Source organism: Mizuhopecten yessoensis, unplaced genomic scaffold (genome assembly GCF_002113885.1).
Source record: "Mizuhopecten yessoensis strain PY_sf001 unplaced genomic scaffold, ASM211388v2 scaffold10309, whole genome shotgun sequence".
Classification (NCBI taxonomy): domain Eukaryota; kingdom Metazoa; phylum Mollusca; class Bivalvia; order Pectinida; family Pectinidae; genus Mizuhopecten; species Mizuhopecten yessoensis.
The window spans coordinates 210,775-229,203 of record NW_018408482.1 but is presented as its reverse complement, the minus strand read 5'-3'; the positions used below and the strand labels follow the sequence as shown (position 1 = coordinate 229,203).

The 18,429-nt window shown below is 38.1% G+C and overlaps 2 protein-coding genes across 4 annotated transcripts in view; one reads left to right on the top strand and one right to left on the bottom strand.

Annotated features, from left to right (window-relative positions):
* The window catches only part of LOC110460041 (protein FAM45A-like), a 36,219-nt gene extending 24,950 nt beyond the window's left edge, over positions 1–11,269 (bottom strand). Inside the window, exons 1-3 of one of the 3 annotated variants that reach the window (XM_021512740.1) lie at positions 11,172–11,269; positions 5,182–5,375; positions 2,476–2,704 (exon numbers count right to left, since the gene is read on the bottom strand). In XM_021512740.1, the coding sequence (XP_021368415.1) occupies positions 2,476–2,704; positions 5,182–5,375; positions 11,172–11,220 (472 nt within the window). In that variant the 5' untranslated portion in view covers positions 11,221–11,269. The other 2 variants (XM_021512739.1, XM_021512741.1) reach the window with 2 other exon arrangements.
* Positions 11,270–11,486: 217 nt separating this feature from the next.
* Positions 11,487–18,429, top strand: part of LOC110460043 (eukaryotic translation initiation factor 3 subunit A-like) — a 63,518-nt gene continuing 56,575 nt past the window's right edge. The window contains exons 1-2 of the mRNA XM_021512745.1: positions 11,487–11,664; positions 13,888–14,078. Of these exons, the coding sequence (XP_021368420.1) occupies positions 11,616–11,664; positions 13,888–14,078 (240 nt within the window). The 5' untranslated portion in view covers positions 11,487–11,615. The remainder of the gene's footprint in view (positions 11,665–13,887; positions 14,079–18,429) is intronic.

Here is an 18,429-nt window from a genome sequence, read left to right as displayed (position 1 = left end):
GGACGGAATGACGGACGACGGACGCCGGGCAATTTGAATAGCCCACCAACTGATGATGGTGGGCTAAATATGGAAACATCCCTATAGTAAAAGGCACTACTAAACAACTGGTCTGTTGTAATTATAATTTTTTGTGAAATTATCTTACCTAACGGTTATTGTAATTTCCTCCAGAAAGATTTTTTTTTTCATTTCTGGCTTTTTGTTTCCATAGCAACAGGAAAAAATCAAAAATGAGAATTCTTCAATAACAAAAGTACAAAGTTTCATGAAGTAATCTTGAATGGATTTGAGTTATAGCCCAGAAACTCTACAGGATGCAGACAAAATAATGCAACTGGTTTGTATGTACCAAGCCAACTCATTTGGGCGGGGGATCATTAACTGTCATAAGAATAATATGCTGAAATAGATTATCAGGCTGAGAAAAACACAAGAGGCCCAATGGGCAAGTATCACTCACATAATATTAATTTCACACTTGTAACCTTAAATGTGGACTAAAATAAAGCTACAGGCAAAATATCAATATTTATGACAATAGGTCATTTTCAAAGAACCTGTTAAAAGATTTAAACACATTCACCTCCTGTTACTTTGAAAGTCAAACAAGGTCATTACGTAGAACAAACTTTATCAAACTCAATCTTTATGAGATTAGGTAATTTAAAGGTTTATACACATTTGACCAAATGAGACCAAAAAAGTGAGTCAAGGTCATTCACATTGACAAAAATGATAGCCCTTCATCCAAGCATGTTACTGGCCAAATATCAACATTTTTGGCTTTTTGGTTGTTCAGAAGAAATTGTCTAAAGGTTTAAAACATATCTGACCCCTCTGACCTTGAATATAGGTCAAGTTCATTCATTTTAACAAACTTAGTAGCCTTTCATCTCAGCATGTTATGGGCCCATGCCAGCATGTTTCTGGACGGACGACAGACACTGCACTATGGCTTAAGCTCACTTGGCCCTTTGGGCCAGGTGAGCTAAAACTGTACAAATATGAATGTACAGGTTTAAACCTATAAACATAGACACATAAACAGTTCACGATCATGTGAAGTTTAATTACATATTATGTATTCATACATAAAGTATCAAATTTGAGAAAGATCCCTCCAGTATTTGCTGAGAAATAGAAACAACAGACCACTGACCACAGACAAAGGACAGTTTGAATAGAAATACTCATTGGTTCCAATAACAGCCCACGATTTAATAACTGCCATTCACTCCACTTTGGGTGCAGAATTACAGGGGTATCCTAATAAGTGATGATTTGCTGCTTCTTCTAAATTTTGAAGATATCTCCATCCCCCTTGTGACATGGGTTTCTTCTTAAATTTAAGTCACCCTAATATTGTTCTCTTTAACGTCGATCTTACATTTCCCCTTTATTACCAAGTCCAGCTATATGAATGCTTATAGATATTGGGATTACCCCCTCCTTCATTGTCAGTGTGGAAATTTCTTGGAAAGTGTGGGGATCTGTTCACAAAATTGCAACCATACACTGTATTTCCATACAGGAAATGCATCATATTTGAAAGAAAAAATTATATTGAGCATATGCATACATGTCTTAACTTATTTTAGGGTCTATTTTAATTTCATGAGGTTTTATTAAGATGAAGCGAAATATGCCGGTGTCCTTACTATATGTCTATGGAAATATACCGGTGTCCTTACTATATGTCTATGGAAATATACCGGTGTCCTTACTATATGTCTATGGAAATATACCGGTGTCCTTACTATATGTCTATGGAAATATGGATATACAACCAACAACCTATAATGATTGTATTTACAATTAAAATCCTCTAAGCCGACCATGCATGGGACAGAAACATTTAGCCAGTTTTGGGAGGGTTCGGTTTGCAGAAGTTAATGTAGCTGGGATAGATTTTGTACACGTGTCTGTTCATTGATGTATGATAGCGTCTTTGTCTGTTCGTTGATGTATGATAGCGTCTTTGTCTGTTCGTTGATGTATGATAGCGTCTTTGTCTGTTCGTTGATGTATGATAGCGTCTTTGTCTGTTCGTTGATGTATGATAGCGTCTTTGTCTGTTCGTTGATGTATGATAGCGTCTTTGTCTGTTCGTTGATGTATGATAGCGTCTTTGTCTCTTCGTTGATGTATGGTAGCGTCTTTGTCTGTTCGTTGATGTATGATAGCGTCTTTGTCTGTTCGTTGATGCATGATAGCGTCTTTGTCTCTTCGTTGATGTATGGTAGCGTCTTTGTCTGTTCGTTGATGTATGATAGCGTCTTTGAATTGAATAACTTATGTGAAATTTAACAAAATAATAAATTGTCTGAAGTAAGAATAAACCCTAGGAGGCCTCACATAAATTAGGTGCCAAACAGCGGCTTTCTAGCTCTGTTTGTTTAGATAAAGATCTATCCTATGTGATGAGGCTTTTATTAAAACCAATATGGTTTCATGAATTAAAGGATCACTTACCTCTTAGTTCTGACCTTAAGTAGGCTTTCTTATTGTCATATTCTCTGGCAGAAAAGCGACCATTTTCGTCTGTGGAACACGACCCTCTAGTAAACACACTTAGGTAACATTCCAACATAGATGCAGGATTTCCTGAGGTCTGGTACTTATTCGATAATATCTTACAAAGTTCTTTATACTTTTCTGGGTTGAAATCTTTGGCTACAAGTACTAGAGAGAAATGGGTAACCTGTAAAGTTAGAAAAACAAGGTTTTTTACAGTAGTATGATCCTAACAAGAGGCCCAGAGGGCCTGTATCGCTCACCTGTGCATGTTTAAAATAGTTTGTATGAAGTAAAGATATAGCACTCCATGATAGGTGCTGTAAGTACATATGAAATTTCAGAAAGATCCATCCAGTACTTGAGATAAGCATGAACAAACTTCAAACAGAGCCCCACCCCTATGCCCATAGAGAGAGGGGGGGGGGGGATCATATACCCACTGTTTATACAAAATTGAGTCCCCTTGGCCCAAGGATGCTTCAGACTAAATAAGAATAAAATCCCTTAATCTCAATGGTCGAAGAAGGATTTTAAAGGTTTTACCTTTATTTCTCCTATTGGGCCCCGTCCTTCTGCCCCCTGAGAGACCACACCCACTACTTATACAAAATTGAATCCCCTTCATCCAAGGATGCTTCATACCAAATTTGGAGTGCTATGTTTCCCCTATTGGGCCCCTCCCTTCTGCCCCCATGGGGGGCCACACTCACAGTTTATACAAGATTGAGTCCCTTTTGGCCAAGATCCTCCAGACCAAATTGGGAAGAAATCCCTTCATGGTAGAAGAAGGATTTTAAAGGTTTACCTCTATTTCCCCTATCGGGCCCCTCAGCCCCCAGGGAGGCCAGACCCATCGTTATAATTTGTTCCCTTTCAGAAGGATGCTTCTGACCAAATTTGGTATAAAATTACTCAGTCGTTCATGACTAGTAGCGATTTTTAGGAAAAGTTGACCGACGCCGGATGCCACGCCATGGCATAAGCTCACCGGTCCTTCAGACCAGGTGAGCTAAAAATAGAATTAGTAAGCATATACATATATATAGGAAGATTACTGGTGTCTGTCACAGCTTTACTAAATATGTAGTTATTTACCTTAGGAAGATTACTGGTGTCTGTCAGAGCTTTACTAAACATGTAGTTGCTTACCTTAGGAAGATTACTGGAGTCTGTCACAGCTTTACAAAACATTTAGCTACTTACCTTAGGAAGATTACTGATGTCTGTCACAGCTTTACAAAACATTTAGCTACTTACCTTAGGAAGATTACTGGTGTTTGTCACAGCTTTACTAAATATGTAGTGGTTTACTTTTGGAAGATTACTGGTGTCTATCACAGCTTTACTTAACATGTAGATACGTACCTTAGGAAGATTACTGATGTCTGTCACAGCTTTACTTAACATGAAGATACTTACCTTAGGAAGATTACTGGTGTCTGTCACAGCTTTACTTAACATGTAGATACGTACCTTATGAAGATTACTGGTGTCTGTCACAGCTTTACTAAACATGTAGATACTTACCTTAGGAAGATTACTGGTGTCTGTCACAGCTTTACTTAACATGTAGCTACTTACCTTAGGAAGATTACTGGTGTCTGTCACAGCTTTACTAAACATGTAGATACTTACCTTAGGAAGATTACTGGTGTCTGTCACAGCTTTACTAAACATGTAGCTACTTACCTTAGGAAGATTACTGGTGTCTGTCACAGCTTTACTAAACATGTAGATACTTACCTTAGGAAGATTACTGGTGTCTGTCACAGCTTTACTAAACATGTAGCTACTTACCTTAGGAAGATTACTGGTGTCTGTCACAGCTTTACTAAACATGTAGCTACTTACCTTAGGAAGATTACTGGTGTCTGTCACAGCTTTACTAAACATGTAGATACTTACCTTAGGAAGATTACTGGTGTCTGTCACAGCTTTACTAAACATGTAGCTACTTACCTTAGGAAGATTACTGGTGTCTGTCACAGCTTTACTAAACATGTAGATACTTACCTTAGGAAGATTACTGGTGTCTGTCACAGCTTTACTAAACATGTAGCTACTTACCTTAGGAAGATTACTGGTGTCTGTCACAGCTTTACTAAACATGTAGATACTTACCTTAGGAAGATTACTGGTGTCTGTCACAGCTTTACTAAACATGTAGCTACTTACCTTAGGAAGATTACTGGTGTCTGTCACAGCTTTACTAAACATGTAGATACTTACCTTAGGAAGATTACTGGTGTCTGTCACAGCTTTACTAAACATGTAGATACTTACCTTAGGAAGATTACTGGTGTCTGTCACAGCTTTACTAAACATGTAGATACTTACCTTAGGAAGATTACTGGTGTCTGTCACAGCTTTACTAAACATGTAGATACTTACCTTAGGAAGATTACTGGTGTCTGTCACAGCTTTACTAAACATGTAGATACTTACCTTAGGAAGATTACTGGTGTCTGTCACAGCTTTACTAAACATGTAGATACTTACCTTAGGAAGATTACTGGTGTCTGTCACAGCTTTACTAAACATGTAGATACTTACCTTAGGAAGATTACTGGTGTCTGTCACAGCTTTACTTAACATGTAGATACTTACCTTAGGAAGATTACTGGTGTCTGTCACAGCTTTACTAAACATGTAGCTACTTACCTTAGGAAGATTACTGGTGTCTGTCACAGCTTTACTAAACATGTAGTACCAGTCGCCCTTCCATTGACTGTACAGGAAAGGTACCATGATATTGCCTGTCTGGATCTGTGACTTCTCCATGAAGAATTTTCTGTCCATTGTTGAGACAGATGGGTATGACCAGGTCCACAGCACGTCTCCATTGGTATCCCTTTCTGAAGTAAGGAGAACAACATTAAATAATAGATGTTATTATTTTTCATACTATTCCCGACAACTGATTGGCCAGGAATGCATCACGTGTCCACCGATAAACCGATATTGACTTGGAGCGCGTGATTTTTGTTGAAGGACTGGGTGTTTCTAAAAATAGAATTATGACGCGACTCCAAACAAACGCATCGTCCCGCTTTCGTAGATTTCTGCGGTGATGTTTTTTTATCAGATTGCTAACATTACTGTTTTGAAAATAATAAAACAATTGTAGCCTTTGACTTCGGTCGATACCTGGATTTATCAACCCGAGAAAAAGATATATTGACCTCGGACTGAGTCCTCTGTCAATATATCTTACCCAGGTATCGACCTCAGCCAAAGGCTATAATTGAATAATATATTAATATCACAGTTGACCGTGTTTCATTATAAGGCAAATGAGTTATACAGAGGTTCCCAAATGAGGTTCCCAAATGAGTGATGGTTGGTTATCCTGTTTATCTAACTTTAGTTAGTTATTTTGTCCAATTATATAAAGATACAAGGAATACCGAGTGTCTTTTACAATTTGTAAATTCACTGAAGGGAGTAGGATAAACATGATAATCAACCATCACTTTTCTCTCACAATGATCAGATATTATATCTATAGAAAACCATTATATTTCTCTTGGGAATACATGTACAATATTTCCGTTTCTGATCTGGGAAACCATTGACTTGAACTATGGCGTCACAATGGAAGATGATGTGCAAAGCATTGTTACCTGACGTTATATTTAGAAGAATGACCAATGAAATCACGTCCAGGGTGTTGCCCACTAGCAGATAACCAAACATGTTTACCAACTCCTAGCCAGTTCCTCAAATGAGTTGGGAGTGAGGAAATCTATAGTGGTTGCGAGATAAAAGATGATTTAAATCCTGGGGTTTATGATCTATGCTATGAATCCAAGCTTGAATTTGAGGTAAAGTCCTCAATCTACTGTACTAAAGTAATCTGTGGTAAAGACCTACCTACTGTACTAAAGTAATATGTGGTAAAGACCTACTTACTGTACTAAAGTAATCTGTGGTAAATACCTATCTACTGTACTAAAGTAATCTGTAGTGAAGACCTACCTACTGTACTAAAGTAATCTGTGGTAAGGACCTACCTACTGTACTAAAGTAATCTGTGGTAAGGACCTACCTACTGTACTAAAGTAATCTGTGGTAAGGACCTACCTACTGTACTAAAGTAATCTGTGGTAAGGACCTACCTACTGTACTAAAGTAATCTGTGGTAAGGACCTACCTACTGTACTAAAGTAATCTGTGGTAAAGACCTACAATGTACCTACTGTACTAAAGTAATATGTGGTAAAGACCTACTTACTGTACTAAAGTAATCTGTGGTAAAGACCTATCTACTGTACTAAAGTAATCTGTAGTGAAGACCTACCTACTGTACTAAAGTAATCTGTGGTAAAGACCTTACTTCTGTACTAAAGTAATCTGTGGTAAAGACCTTACTACTGTACTAAAGTAATCAGTTCTAAAGACCTACCTACTGTACTAAAGTAATCAGTTCCAAAGACCTACCTACTGTACTAAATTATCTGTAGTAAAGACCTTCCTACTGTACTAAAGTAATCTGTAGTAAAGACCTTCCTACTGTACTAAAGTAATCTGTGGTAAAGACCTTCCTACTGTACTAAAGTAATCTGTGGTAAAGACCTATCTACTGTACTAAAGTAATCTGTGGTAAAGACCTTACTACTGTACTAAAGTAATCAGTTCTCAAGACCTACCTACTGTACTAAAGTAATCAGTTCCAAAGACCTACCTACTGTACTAAAGTAATCTGTGGAAAAGACCTTACTACTGTACTAAAGTAATCAGTTCTAAAGACATACCTACTGTACTAAAGTAATCTGTGGTAAAGACCTTACTACTGTACTAAAGTAATCAGTTCTAAAGACATACCTACTGTACTAAAGTAATCTGTGGTAAAGACCTACCTACTGTACTAAAGTAATCTGAGGTAAAGACCTTACTACTGTACTAAAGTAATCAGTTCTAAAGACCTACCTACTGTACTAAAGTAATCTGTGGTAAAGACCTACAATGTACCTACTGTACAGTAAGTAGGTCTTTACCACATATTACTTTAGTACAGTAGGTACATTGTAGGTCTTTACCACAGATTACTTTAGTACAGTAGGTAGGTCTTTGGAACTGATTACTTTAGTACAGTAGGTAGGTCTTGAGAACTGATTACTTTAGTACAGTAGTAAGGTCTTTTCCACAGATTACTTTAGTACAGTAGGTAGGTCTTTACCACATATTACTTTAGTACAGTAGGTAGGTCTTTACTACAGATTACTTTAGTACAGTAGGTAGGTCTTTACCACATATTACTTTAGTACATTAGGTAGGTCTTTACTACAGATTACTTTAGTACAGTAGGTAGGTCTTTACCACATATTACTTTAGTACAGTAGGTAGGTCTTTACTACAGATTACTTTAGTACAGTAGGAAGGTCTTTACCACAGATTACTTTAGTACAGTAGATAGGTCTTTACCACAGATTACTTTAGTACAGTAAGTAGGTCTTTACCACATATTACTTTAGTACAGTAGGTACATTGTAGGTCTTTACCACAGATTACTTTAGTACAGTAAGTAGGTCTTTACCACATATTACTTTAGTACAGTAGGTAGGTCTTTAGAACTGATTACTTTAGTACAGAAGTAAGGTCTTTACCACAGATTACTTTAGTACAGTAGATAGGTCTTTACCACAGATTACTTTAGTACAGTAGGTAAAGACCTACCTACTGTACTAAAGTAATTTGTGGTAAAGACCTACCTACTGTACTAAAGTAATCTGTGGTAAAGACCTACTGTACCTACTGCACCCAGAAGGGCAACACCCTCTATACAAAAATTAGTCCCCTTTTGCCAAAGGATACTCTAGATCTAGGCCAAATTTGGATAAAATCCCTCCAATAGTACAGAAAGAGAAGGTTTTTGATAATTTAAACCTCAAATTCCTCAAAACTTACCAGTAAGATATAGAGAAGAGGACTCACACATTGTATGCATGATCGATGGTTTAACTAAAAAACACCTTCCCTTGAACAATATCGCAACTCTTTAGAAATTATGTCATTGATACCGCTATTGATAGTAACTCAATTCATTTTGATAACTATATCACTGTTAGTTTATACTGAGAACAGCATTGTTGTGATTTTTTATAGATTTTTTGTTTGCTGAATGATAACAGGCCCTGCTAATTTCATAACCAAGGGATTTTAAAAAAATCAAAAAAAAATTCATTGATTTAAAAATTAATTAAATATTTGTCCAAATAAATACCTTTGGTTGGAAATGTTATTATAATTTATTTATTCTTGGGACATATATTCATTTATTTCTATGATGATATTCTTGGGAAAATATGCTGAAGTGTTTGCTAAAATTATCCATTTTCTTGAAACCGACGATTTTATTTGTAGTTGTTAAAAAAACAAGAGGCCCAATGGGCCTGCATCGCTCACCTGGTATTAACCTCACATTTGTAATCTTAAAAGTGGACTAAAATACAGCTACAGGCAGAATATCAGTGTTTGATTCATAAGAACCTATTAAAAGATTTAAACATATGACGCCTGTCCTTGAATGTCGAACAAGGACATCTGGTTGAAAGTGGATCAAGGTCATTCATTTGAACAAACTTGGTAGTCCTTCATCCCAGCATGCTACAGGCCCAATATCAGTACCATGGGCGTTTTGGTTATTCAGAAGGCGTTTGAAGATTTAAAGACATATGACCCCAGTGACCTTGAAAGTTGGTCAAGGTCAAACATTTTAACAAACTTGGTAGCCCTTCATCCCAGTATGCTACAGGCCCAATATCAGTACCCTGGGCCTTTTAGTTATTGAGAAGAAGTTGGTTGAAGATTTTAAGACATTTGACCCCTTTGACCTTGAAAGTTGGTCAAGATCGTTCATTTTAACAGACTTGGTAACCCTTCATCCCAGCATGCTACAGGTTCAATATCAGTACCATGGGCCTTTTGGTTATTGAGAAGTCGTTTGAAGATTTTAAGACATCTGACCCCAGTGACCTTAAAAGTTGGTCAAGGTCATAGATTTTAACAAACTTTGTAGCCCTTCATCCAGCATGCTACAGGCCAAATATCAGTACCCTGGGCCTTTTGGTTATTGTGAAGAAGTTGTTTGAAGATTTTAAGACATCGGACCCCAGTGACCTTGAAAGTTGGTCAAGGTCATTTATTTTAACAAACTTGGTAGACCTTCATCCAAGCATGCTACAGGCCCAATATAAGTACCCTTGGCCTTTTGGTTATTGAGAAGAAGTTGTTTAAAGATTTTAAGACATCTGACCCCAGTGACCTTGAAAGTGGGTCAAGGTCATTCATTTGAACAAACTTGGTAGCCCTTCATCCCAGCATGCTACAGGCCTAATATCAGTGCCCTGGGCCTTTTGGTTATTGAGAAGAAGTTGTTTAAAGTAAAAAGTAAAAGCCGGACGGACGACGGACGCCGCACCATAACATACGCTCACTTGCCCTTCGGGCAGGTGAGCTAATAATGATAAAGAAAAAGAATAGGGCAAGAAAATGAGCAATAATATAATGCAATGTCAGGATGATGAGTAATGCTATTTATTTAAATCAACTATAACTCTTGTTTTAAGTTTCCTTTCTAAAAGTGGTGTCGCGCATGATGGATGGGTTGCAACGCGGTAATGGTCGACAGCGCCGCGCTGTGATGGAAGGGTTGATTAATACCATAGCACATCAAAAAAATTATGGGGAGAACACTGTAGTTGATATAGCATTGAACCATATATATATCATACACACATTATCAATCATTATCATACGTATACACTGCGGGTAGAACAAATCCACTTAATTACTTACGCTTACAAGTTTTACAGTATACCATAATGCTGGCAGATATAACAACATGGGCAATTTGTAGTGGTTTAATTATTTGAAGTACAAATGTAATAGATAATGATTTCAGCATTCCATAGACATATATCATGTGGCAATCTTGGTGACAGGAAGAGCTTTATATAATCTTTTGAAAATTACGTAGTTGTTGACGTCATAAAACAACATCATAATGAGACACTTCAAACTTCAACATAGAGCTAACTTGGTGACATCCTTAGCTTTCTACTAGAATTCCTATACAAGTTACTTCCCTTGCATTGCATATTGAGCAAAATTATTTTCTGTGCTTTATAGGCCTACTGGCTCTATCAACTTGAAATTTTGCATGTGCATTGTAGTTTGGTAAGGGTACGTGTTGTATGAATCAGACGAAAAAAAGTGGGGATATCTGAAACAAATTCCTGCGCACGCGAAAACCTTCCTGAACACTTCTTCCTTCTCTCAATCTCTGGGCACATGAATTGACATCACTGTCATCAGAGTCAATCACCACCCCCGCCCCAAGGCAGATGGGTGCGAAACGAGTTGGGGCTTATAACAGATAAATTCGTGTGGAAGATAGATGTTTGTGCCAACCCTCTTTCCTCGATTAAATTAAGAATTCGTTATTATTACAAGTAATATTAGTGTGTCTGTCATTATATCATTTACTGAAGTGAAACTAGAAAAGGGGCGTGATCTATTTGCAAGATAATCAGTGTGTATAGGCGGGTCTTGTTTTGGTCCAAATTAAAAATGTACATATATTTAATATATTTTATATAACCTTCATTGAAACCCGCAATGATCTATCTGATGTCTCAATTGAACTTTACCAATCAAGCCTGCTGATTTCCCCGACATAAATCCCGCGATGGCCGACATGTTGAATTTTACCCAGAATTCACCAAACTTAATAGTCCGTCTCGTTCAACCAGACTCTTATTGTCTGAGAAAGCTACGCTGATCAAGCGTCTGGTTGAACGAGACGATACTAAGTCCGTGTTAATATATATATATTCTATTATTTTGTTGAAAATATATTAGAAATAATAATTATTTTAGAATTTCATTTCTTATTAATAATCTAAGATATTTATCTGTTCCTAACATTTCGAGAAAATTTTCAAATATGACGTCACTGCATTCATTTCCCACATGGTCGAGCTGGCTACCGCCATATTGCCACTACGTCCTATAATTTTCAGGAAAAAAACTATATTCGAGAATTCAAATATGTACGTATTTTAAGGAAGTGGATGAGCAGCTAAATCAATAAGATGCCGACCTACTTTCAGCGACCAGAGAATGCTCTTAAACGAGCAAATGGTAAATGAAATGTGCATTGGCCCTGATTGGGCCTTTCGGTCAAAGTAGTTTTATAAGGGGACAGAAGGGTATCGTTATCATATGGGTTAGTGTGTCGCTAACATTGTGGTGTTGTGGTCTTATTTCTTTCATAAATTTCTTTTCAATAGCAGGAAAGAATATCTTTGCAATTTGAAGCAGCGACGCCCAGAAAATTGTCAGTCTGTCGCTCGACCCCACAGGCAATGGTCCTGACAATAAGCTTGTCCTATCACGGAATTAGATTAGTTATCTAATTCCGAGGTCATATGTACATGTACAATTAGAACCTGCCACACCACTTCTCTCTTTTTTAATGCATTTGCCCTCGAACATTTCAACAACCCAGGTTCTAACTCTCTGTCACCACAGGGAGCCAAGGACCACCAACACCATTTGTAAGAGAAAGAGAAGGGCATGGAGCGCATAACGCACACAATCTTTGACAATCTGTTCACCATGGAATACCATGAAATCATCTTTACAGAAGCTTAATTGACATTACCCATCACCTGTACTGTATTAAGGATTGAATCTTGCTTTGGTTCGCAGTTCATTAAATTTGTTTCAAGACCAACTTGATTCATCATGCACCCTATGAAATTGAACAAAGCAAGATGCGTACCTTATATTTCAATAAACATGTTTTTTAGCTCACCTTCCCGAAGTGCAATCTGATTAAAATCATATGTTACATGGCTTTGTTAACTTCGTACTACGCCTGAACATCTGAGTGTGCCGCGGTCAGGGTCACGTTCAGGTGACCTTTATAAATATAAATACTCATTAAATTTTGACAAATCAGAGACCCTCTTTCAAAAGGGCGCTCGGAGATGTAAATATATCGGACATTGATGAGAATGATACGAAAGATCTGAAGTTATTTGAGATAGATCATCTGAAACCCGAACAGACAAAAAATTGAAGCTTTATTAGAGAAGAAAGACTGTATGGTGGTGTTGCCTACGCAATTATTCCCCAATGGGTACTTTTTCCTTGGCGTCGTAGAAACGTCAGTTGCCGCCGCCATATTTGTTTTGGAAAACTAATCTGTTTGATACCCCTCGCTATTTATCTACCATGATATTCCGATTCGCTGGCAAACTTTTGCCAGCGCACCTCTGATTGGTTCATCTAAAGGTCACTTGAACGTGACCCTCACCGCGGTACATTCAGATGTTAAGGCGGAGCCATGTAACAGATGATTTTAATCAGATTGGCCATGGTGCGACGTTTATTTTTTGTCTGTCAACTATTCCTTTGAACGACTTTTCCTGAAGAATGGACAGGCCTAGAGTCAAGATATTTGGGTTATAGCTTTTTTGGTTAGAGCCTAACAAGATTGAGAACGAAAATGACCTTGACCTAATTTCAAGGTCACAGGAGTCAAAAGTGTCTAGCACTTAAAACAACTTCTTCTGAAGGACTGAAAGGAAAAGAATCTTAATATTTGGCTGGTGGCTTCTTAAGGATAGAGCTCGCCAAAGTTTGCAAATGAAAATGACCTCAACCTTCTTTAAAGGTCACAGAGGTCAACAACATTTCAAATGATTTGTTCTAAAAAAACAAAAGGAATGGATTCATAAGATTTTGCTGGTAGCTTCTTGGGATAGAGCCAACAAAGTTTGAGAAGTAAAATGACCTTGACCTACTTACAAGGTCACAGGGGAAAATATGTCAAACACTTCAAACAACATCTGATGAAGAACCAAAAAGCATATAATCATATACGTAATAATATTTCGCTAGTAGTTTCAACAGATGGAACCAACATAGTTTACGAGTGAGATTTTTGTATAAGAGTATAATATTTAATGAGAATATTTTGCTATGACTGCTTAAATATTCAGGTGAGCGCTTGTTAAACTTGGCAGACTTTCCTTCAATGTTCAAGCACCCATGTTATCGCGTTTTAAGCTCACCTGAGCCAAAGGCTAGAATGGTTTGTCTTGATCTGTTACAAGACTTGTACCACAAGTAAGATGACTTTGTTCAGCTAATTGAAAGTTGCTTGTCAATAAATGCTTGCGTTCCAGAGTTTAACCCATTTTGGTATAGCTCATCTAATATTTTATCCATGTTCCAGTACTAAGTGACCTTTTCTTAATTACAAATATAATGTTATGCTTATCATCAACGAGCATGACTTGCTGTCAAACCATCCCATCTCCCATATCCTCCCTATTTATTTCTCCTTTTTTTCAGAATTTATTGATGTTGGAAAGAAGCAGAGAGCTTTGGATGCTCTATATGATGTCATCAAGAGCAAAAAGCATAGAACATGGCAGAAGATTCACGAGCCTATTATGGAGAAGTACCTCCAGCTCTGTGTAGAACTCCGCAAAAGTCACATTGCCAAGGAAGGACTTTACCAGTACAAAAACATATGCCAACAGGTACAGTAATAAATAAATGTCGAACAGTACTAGTGTTTGCATACAAAATGTTGCTATCAGTCTTGAAGAGAGAAATAAATTTCCGAGTACTTTACCTGGGCAACTAGACCATATAAAAATCCTCTTGCCCAAATGTAATTTCTGCTTGCAAAATAAAATGCATGTCAGTGCTCCAGAGAGCTTGCGTGAATGCGTATTCACGCACGATAATTCACAAATTACGCAAAAGAAATAAATGAACTTGCTTAATTCACGCAAGCAAAATCCGGAACATTGCGTCAGTCTCCGGGACCAATTTAGCAAATTATAATACGCTTACAAGTGAGTCACTGAGAGGCTTGCATAGTACTCCTGTTACAAACGCTTATATGAGCGAGAATTGAATCATGGCGCTTTTAAAACAATCGCTATTTGTCACTTGGTCTCATCTCTTTCGCTGCGTAGTAAATTGTCCTAAATACAGAATTAGCACAGTCATCTGTTTTACTCTCAGTAACTTCAACATCGTCGATGTCTTCCATTAATGTTGTGACCCGTTTCACGAAGCGTGTTTCTTTTTTAGCTCACCTGGTCCAAAGGACCAAGGTGAGCTTATGCCATACCGTGGCGTCCGTCGTCCGTCCGTCAACAATTTCTTTAAACGACTTCTTCTTAACCACTGATTGGAATTTTACTAAATTTGACTGGAAGCATCCTTAGGTGGTGGGGAATCAAAATTGTACAAATGGTGGGGCTGACCCCCCAGGGGGCTGAGGGGCGGGGCCAAAAAGGGGGCAATTTGGCTAGATTGCTATAAACGACTTCTTCTGTAGAACTATGCACTGGATATCAATCATATTTATTCAAAAGCATTCATGGGATGCAGGGATTCAAAATTGTACAAATGGTGTGGCTGACCCCCCAGGGGGCTGAGGGGCGGGGCCAAAAAGGGTGCAATTTGGCTAGATTGCTATAAACGACTTCTTCTGTAGAACTATGCACTGGATATCAATCATATTTAATCAAAAGCATTCATGGGAGGCAGGGATTCAAAATTGTACAAATGGTGGGGCTGACCCCCCGGGCTAAGGGGTGGGACCAAAAAAAGTTTATTGCCTGGAAATGGTTGAGATCCCCACCATATAACCACATATACAATTGCTGAGTATAAAGAGAAGAATGCACATTTGCTTCCAGGATGGCCCTAGGGTCTGGCCCCACCCTTGGAAACATAGTCCTTGGGCCATAACTTTAAAACGGCTGAGATCCCCACTCAAAAACTATATATACAAATGCTGGGCATAAAGAGACGAATGCAGTCACAATATTAGAATAGACCCTGGGGTCTGACCGAACCCCTAGGGACCTAGTTTCTTAGTCACAGCTTGGAAACAGTTGAGATCCCCACCCTATAACCATATAGACAATTGCCGATTACAAAGAGATGAATGCACATATGCTTCCAGGATGGCCTTGGGGACTGCCCCACCCTTGGAGACTTAACCCCTGGGTCATAACTTTGAAATGGTTAAGATCCCCACCCCAAAACTATATATACAATTGTTGGGCATAAAGAGACAAATGCAGTCATGATATTAGAATTGACCCCAGGGTTTGCCCCACCCTTGCAGACTTAACCCCTGGGTCATAACTTTGAAACGGTTGAAATCCCCACCCCAAAACTATATATACAAATGCTGGGCAAAAAGAGACAAATGCAGTTATGATATTAGAATTGATCCTGGGGTCTGGCCACAACCGTAGGGACCTAGTTTCTGCGTCACAGCTTGGAAACAGTTGAGATCCCCACCCCATAACCATACATAAAATTGCTGGGCATGAAAAATTGAATACAGATATATATGCTACAAGGATTGGCCTTGGGGTCTGGCATATTCCCTTGGATCTCATTTGGAGATTATTCTGCCATGATTGCTTAGATATCAAGGTGAGCGATACAGGCCCTATGGGCCTCTTGTTTAATTGAAGTTTCTTTTGTGATACTTTCAATAGCGGACAAGTTATACTCTGATTGTTCGTGTCGGGTAAGGGCACTTTTTTGAATATTCGAGCAGCCCTTTGTGAAAACGTTGTCCTTCTTGTGTTTGGACCACGACGAACATTTCAAGTTCAACAAGGTTTGGCCATCCGTTTGACCAACAGTGGTTTTTCCATCCACACCCTATTATGATATTTTCCGACCCCATTTTAAATAGATATGTGGCATTTTATTTCCATTTCACTGTGATTGTGTTCACAGTGAAATGGAAATAAAATACCACATGTCTAGACAACACAAAAATATGAATTTGAGTCATTCTTAACCCTATAATAAAAGTTTAACACATACAAATGATTCAACGTCTTACAACATTTTCAGGTAACGTTGCTTTTACAGCACTTCATGTTTCAAAATTTAAGTTTTCACCCCTCTACTTTGGAGAGGAAGGGGTAAAAAAAAACACATGTTCAAAAGTTATCTGGAGCACTGATACAACAACAAAAAGGCAGATTTTTCTTAATAATACAAATGTTCATTTATTAGCTCACCAAAGGACTACCCCTTCAGTCTGATTGGAGAGATTTTAACCAAATTTTGTGTAGAGCATCCTTTGGCAAAGGGGACTCAATTTTGTATAAACAAAGAGTGGTAGCTATAGAGGGGTGGGGTCAAATAGGAATAAATCTTTAAAATCCTTCTGTATAGAATGGAGGGATTTTAGTCAAATTTGGCATGAGCATCTAGGTTTTTTAGGTCACCTGAGCTTTAGCTCAAGTGACCTATTGCTATCCGTTTTCGTCCGTCGTCGTCCGTCGTCCGTTAACATTTTACATTTCAAACTTAAAGTCAAGTTCTGCTGGGCCGATTGAACTGAAAGTTGGTAGGAATGATCGCCTCATGGTCCTGACAAAGTGTTGTTATTTTTCGGGTCGATCAGAAATCCAATATGGCCGCCACGGCCGCCATTTTGAAAACCTATTTCAAACTTAAAGTCAAGTTCTGCTGGGCCGATTGAACTGAAAGTTTGTAGGAATGATCGACTCATGGTCCTGACAAAGTGTTGTTATTTTTCGGGTCAATCAGAAATCCAATATGGCCGCCACGGCCGCCATTTTGAAAAACTATTTCAAACTTAAAGTCAAGTTCTGCTAGGCCGATTGAACTGAAACTTTGTAGGAATGATCGACTCATGGTCCTGACAAAGTGTTGTTATTTTTCGGGTCGATCAGAAATCCAATATGGCCGCCACGGCCGCCATTTTGAAAAACTATTTCAAACTTAAAGTCAAGTTCTGCTAGGCCGATTGAACTGAAACTTTGTAGGAATGATTGACTCATGGTCCTGACAAAGTGTTGTTATTTTTCGGGTCGATCAGAAATCCAATATGGCCACCACGGCTGCCATTTTGAAAAACTATTTCAAACTTAAAGTAAAGTTCTACTTGGCCGATTGAACTGAAACTTTGTAGGAATGATCGACTCATGGTCCTGACAAAGTGTTGTTATTTTTCGGGTCAATCAGAAATACAATTTGGCTGCCATGGCCGCTATTTTGCTACTAAGTTCTAATAGGCCGATCTCACTTAAAATTGGTCTAGGAATGATCAGCTCATGGTCCTGACAAAGTTAAGTTAACATTATACTATTTTTTACTCAAATTGGTACATATTTCAACAACAAAAATAAATACTGTAGACTCAGGTGACCGTTAAGGCCCATGGGCCTCTTGTTTGTTTTGTTTTGGATGGGGTATTCCAATTAGGGGGAACTTCGGGATAAATATTTAAAATCCTCCTGTATTAATATGTTTATACTAGAAGCGTGGACATTCAACACATCCCCTTCAAATCTACTCGAAAGTAAAAAAATAAAAGCAGAATACACTATTATATGATGCTTCATTTTAAAATATGGAAATAATTAATGAGGTTATCGATCATGTTCGATCACGTCAACATGAAAGTGAGCCGGGGAAAAACATGCACACTAGGCTTTAACATTGGTAAAAAAAAACTAACATGGAACCGGAGCCTATAATTGAAACACTACATTTTCGTAATTATGGGAAAACCGCTGAGATGTCGAAACATAAGTTGATTGGCGATTCTCTGGCATCAGAATTAGCTACACTTTCTTCGTTTGGTTTCTGCAGGATTCGTCCATCATCCACTCGTTCCAAGCGGTATGGATCCGGAGGGAGACCTTCATGGGCTTGCTTGTATGTCCAATAAATCAATCGTTAATTAATCGGGCTTAATAAACACCAAGCTACCTATGATACTACTTTTCCAGTTTGATACCGTTTATTTTCTGGATTTATTTTCCCCAATTTGTTTATGCCCCCGCCATAAAATGGGGGGGGGGGGGGGAA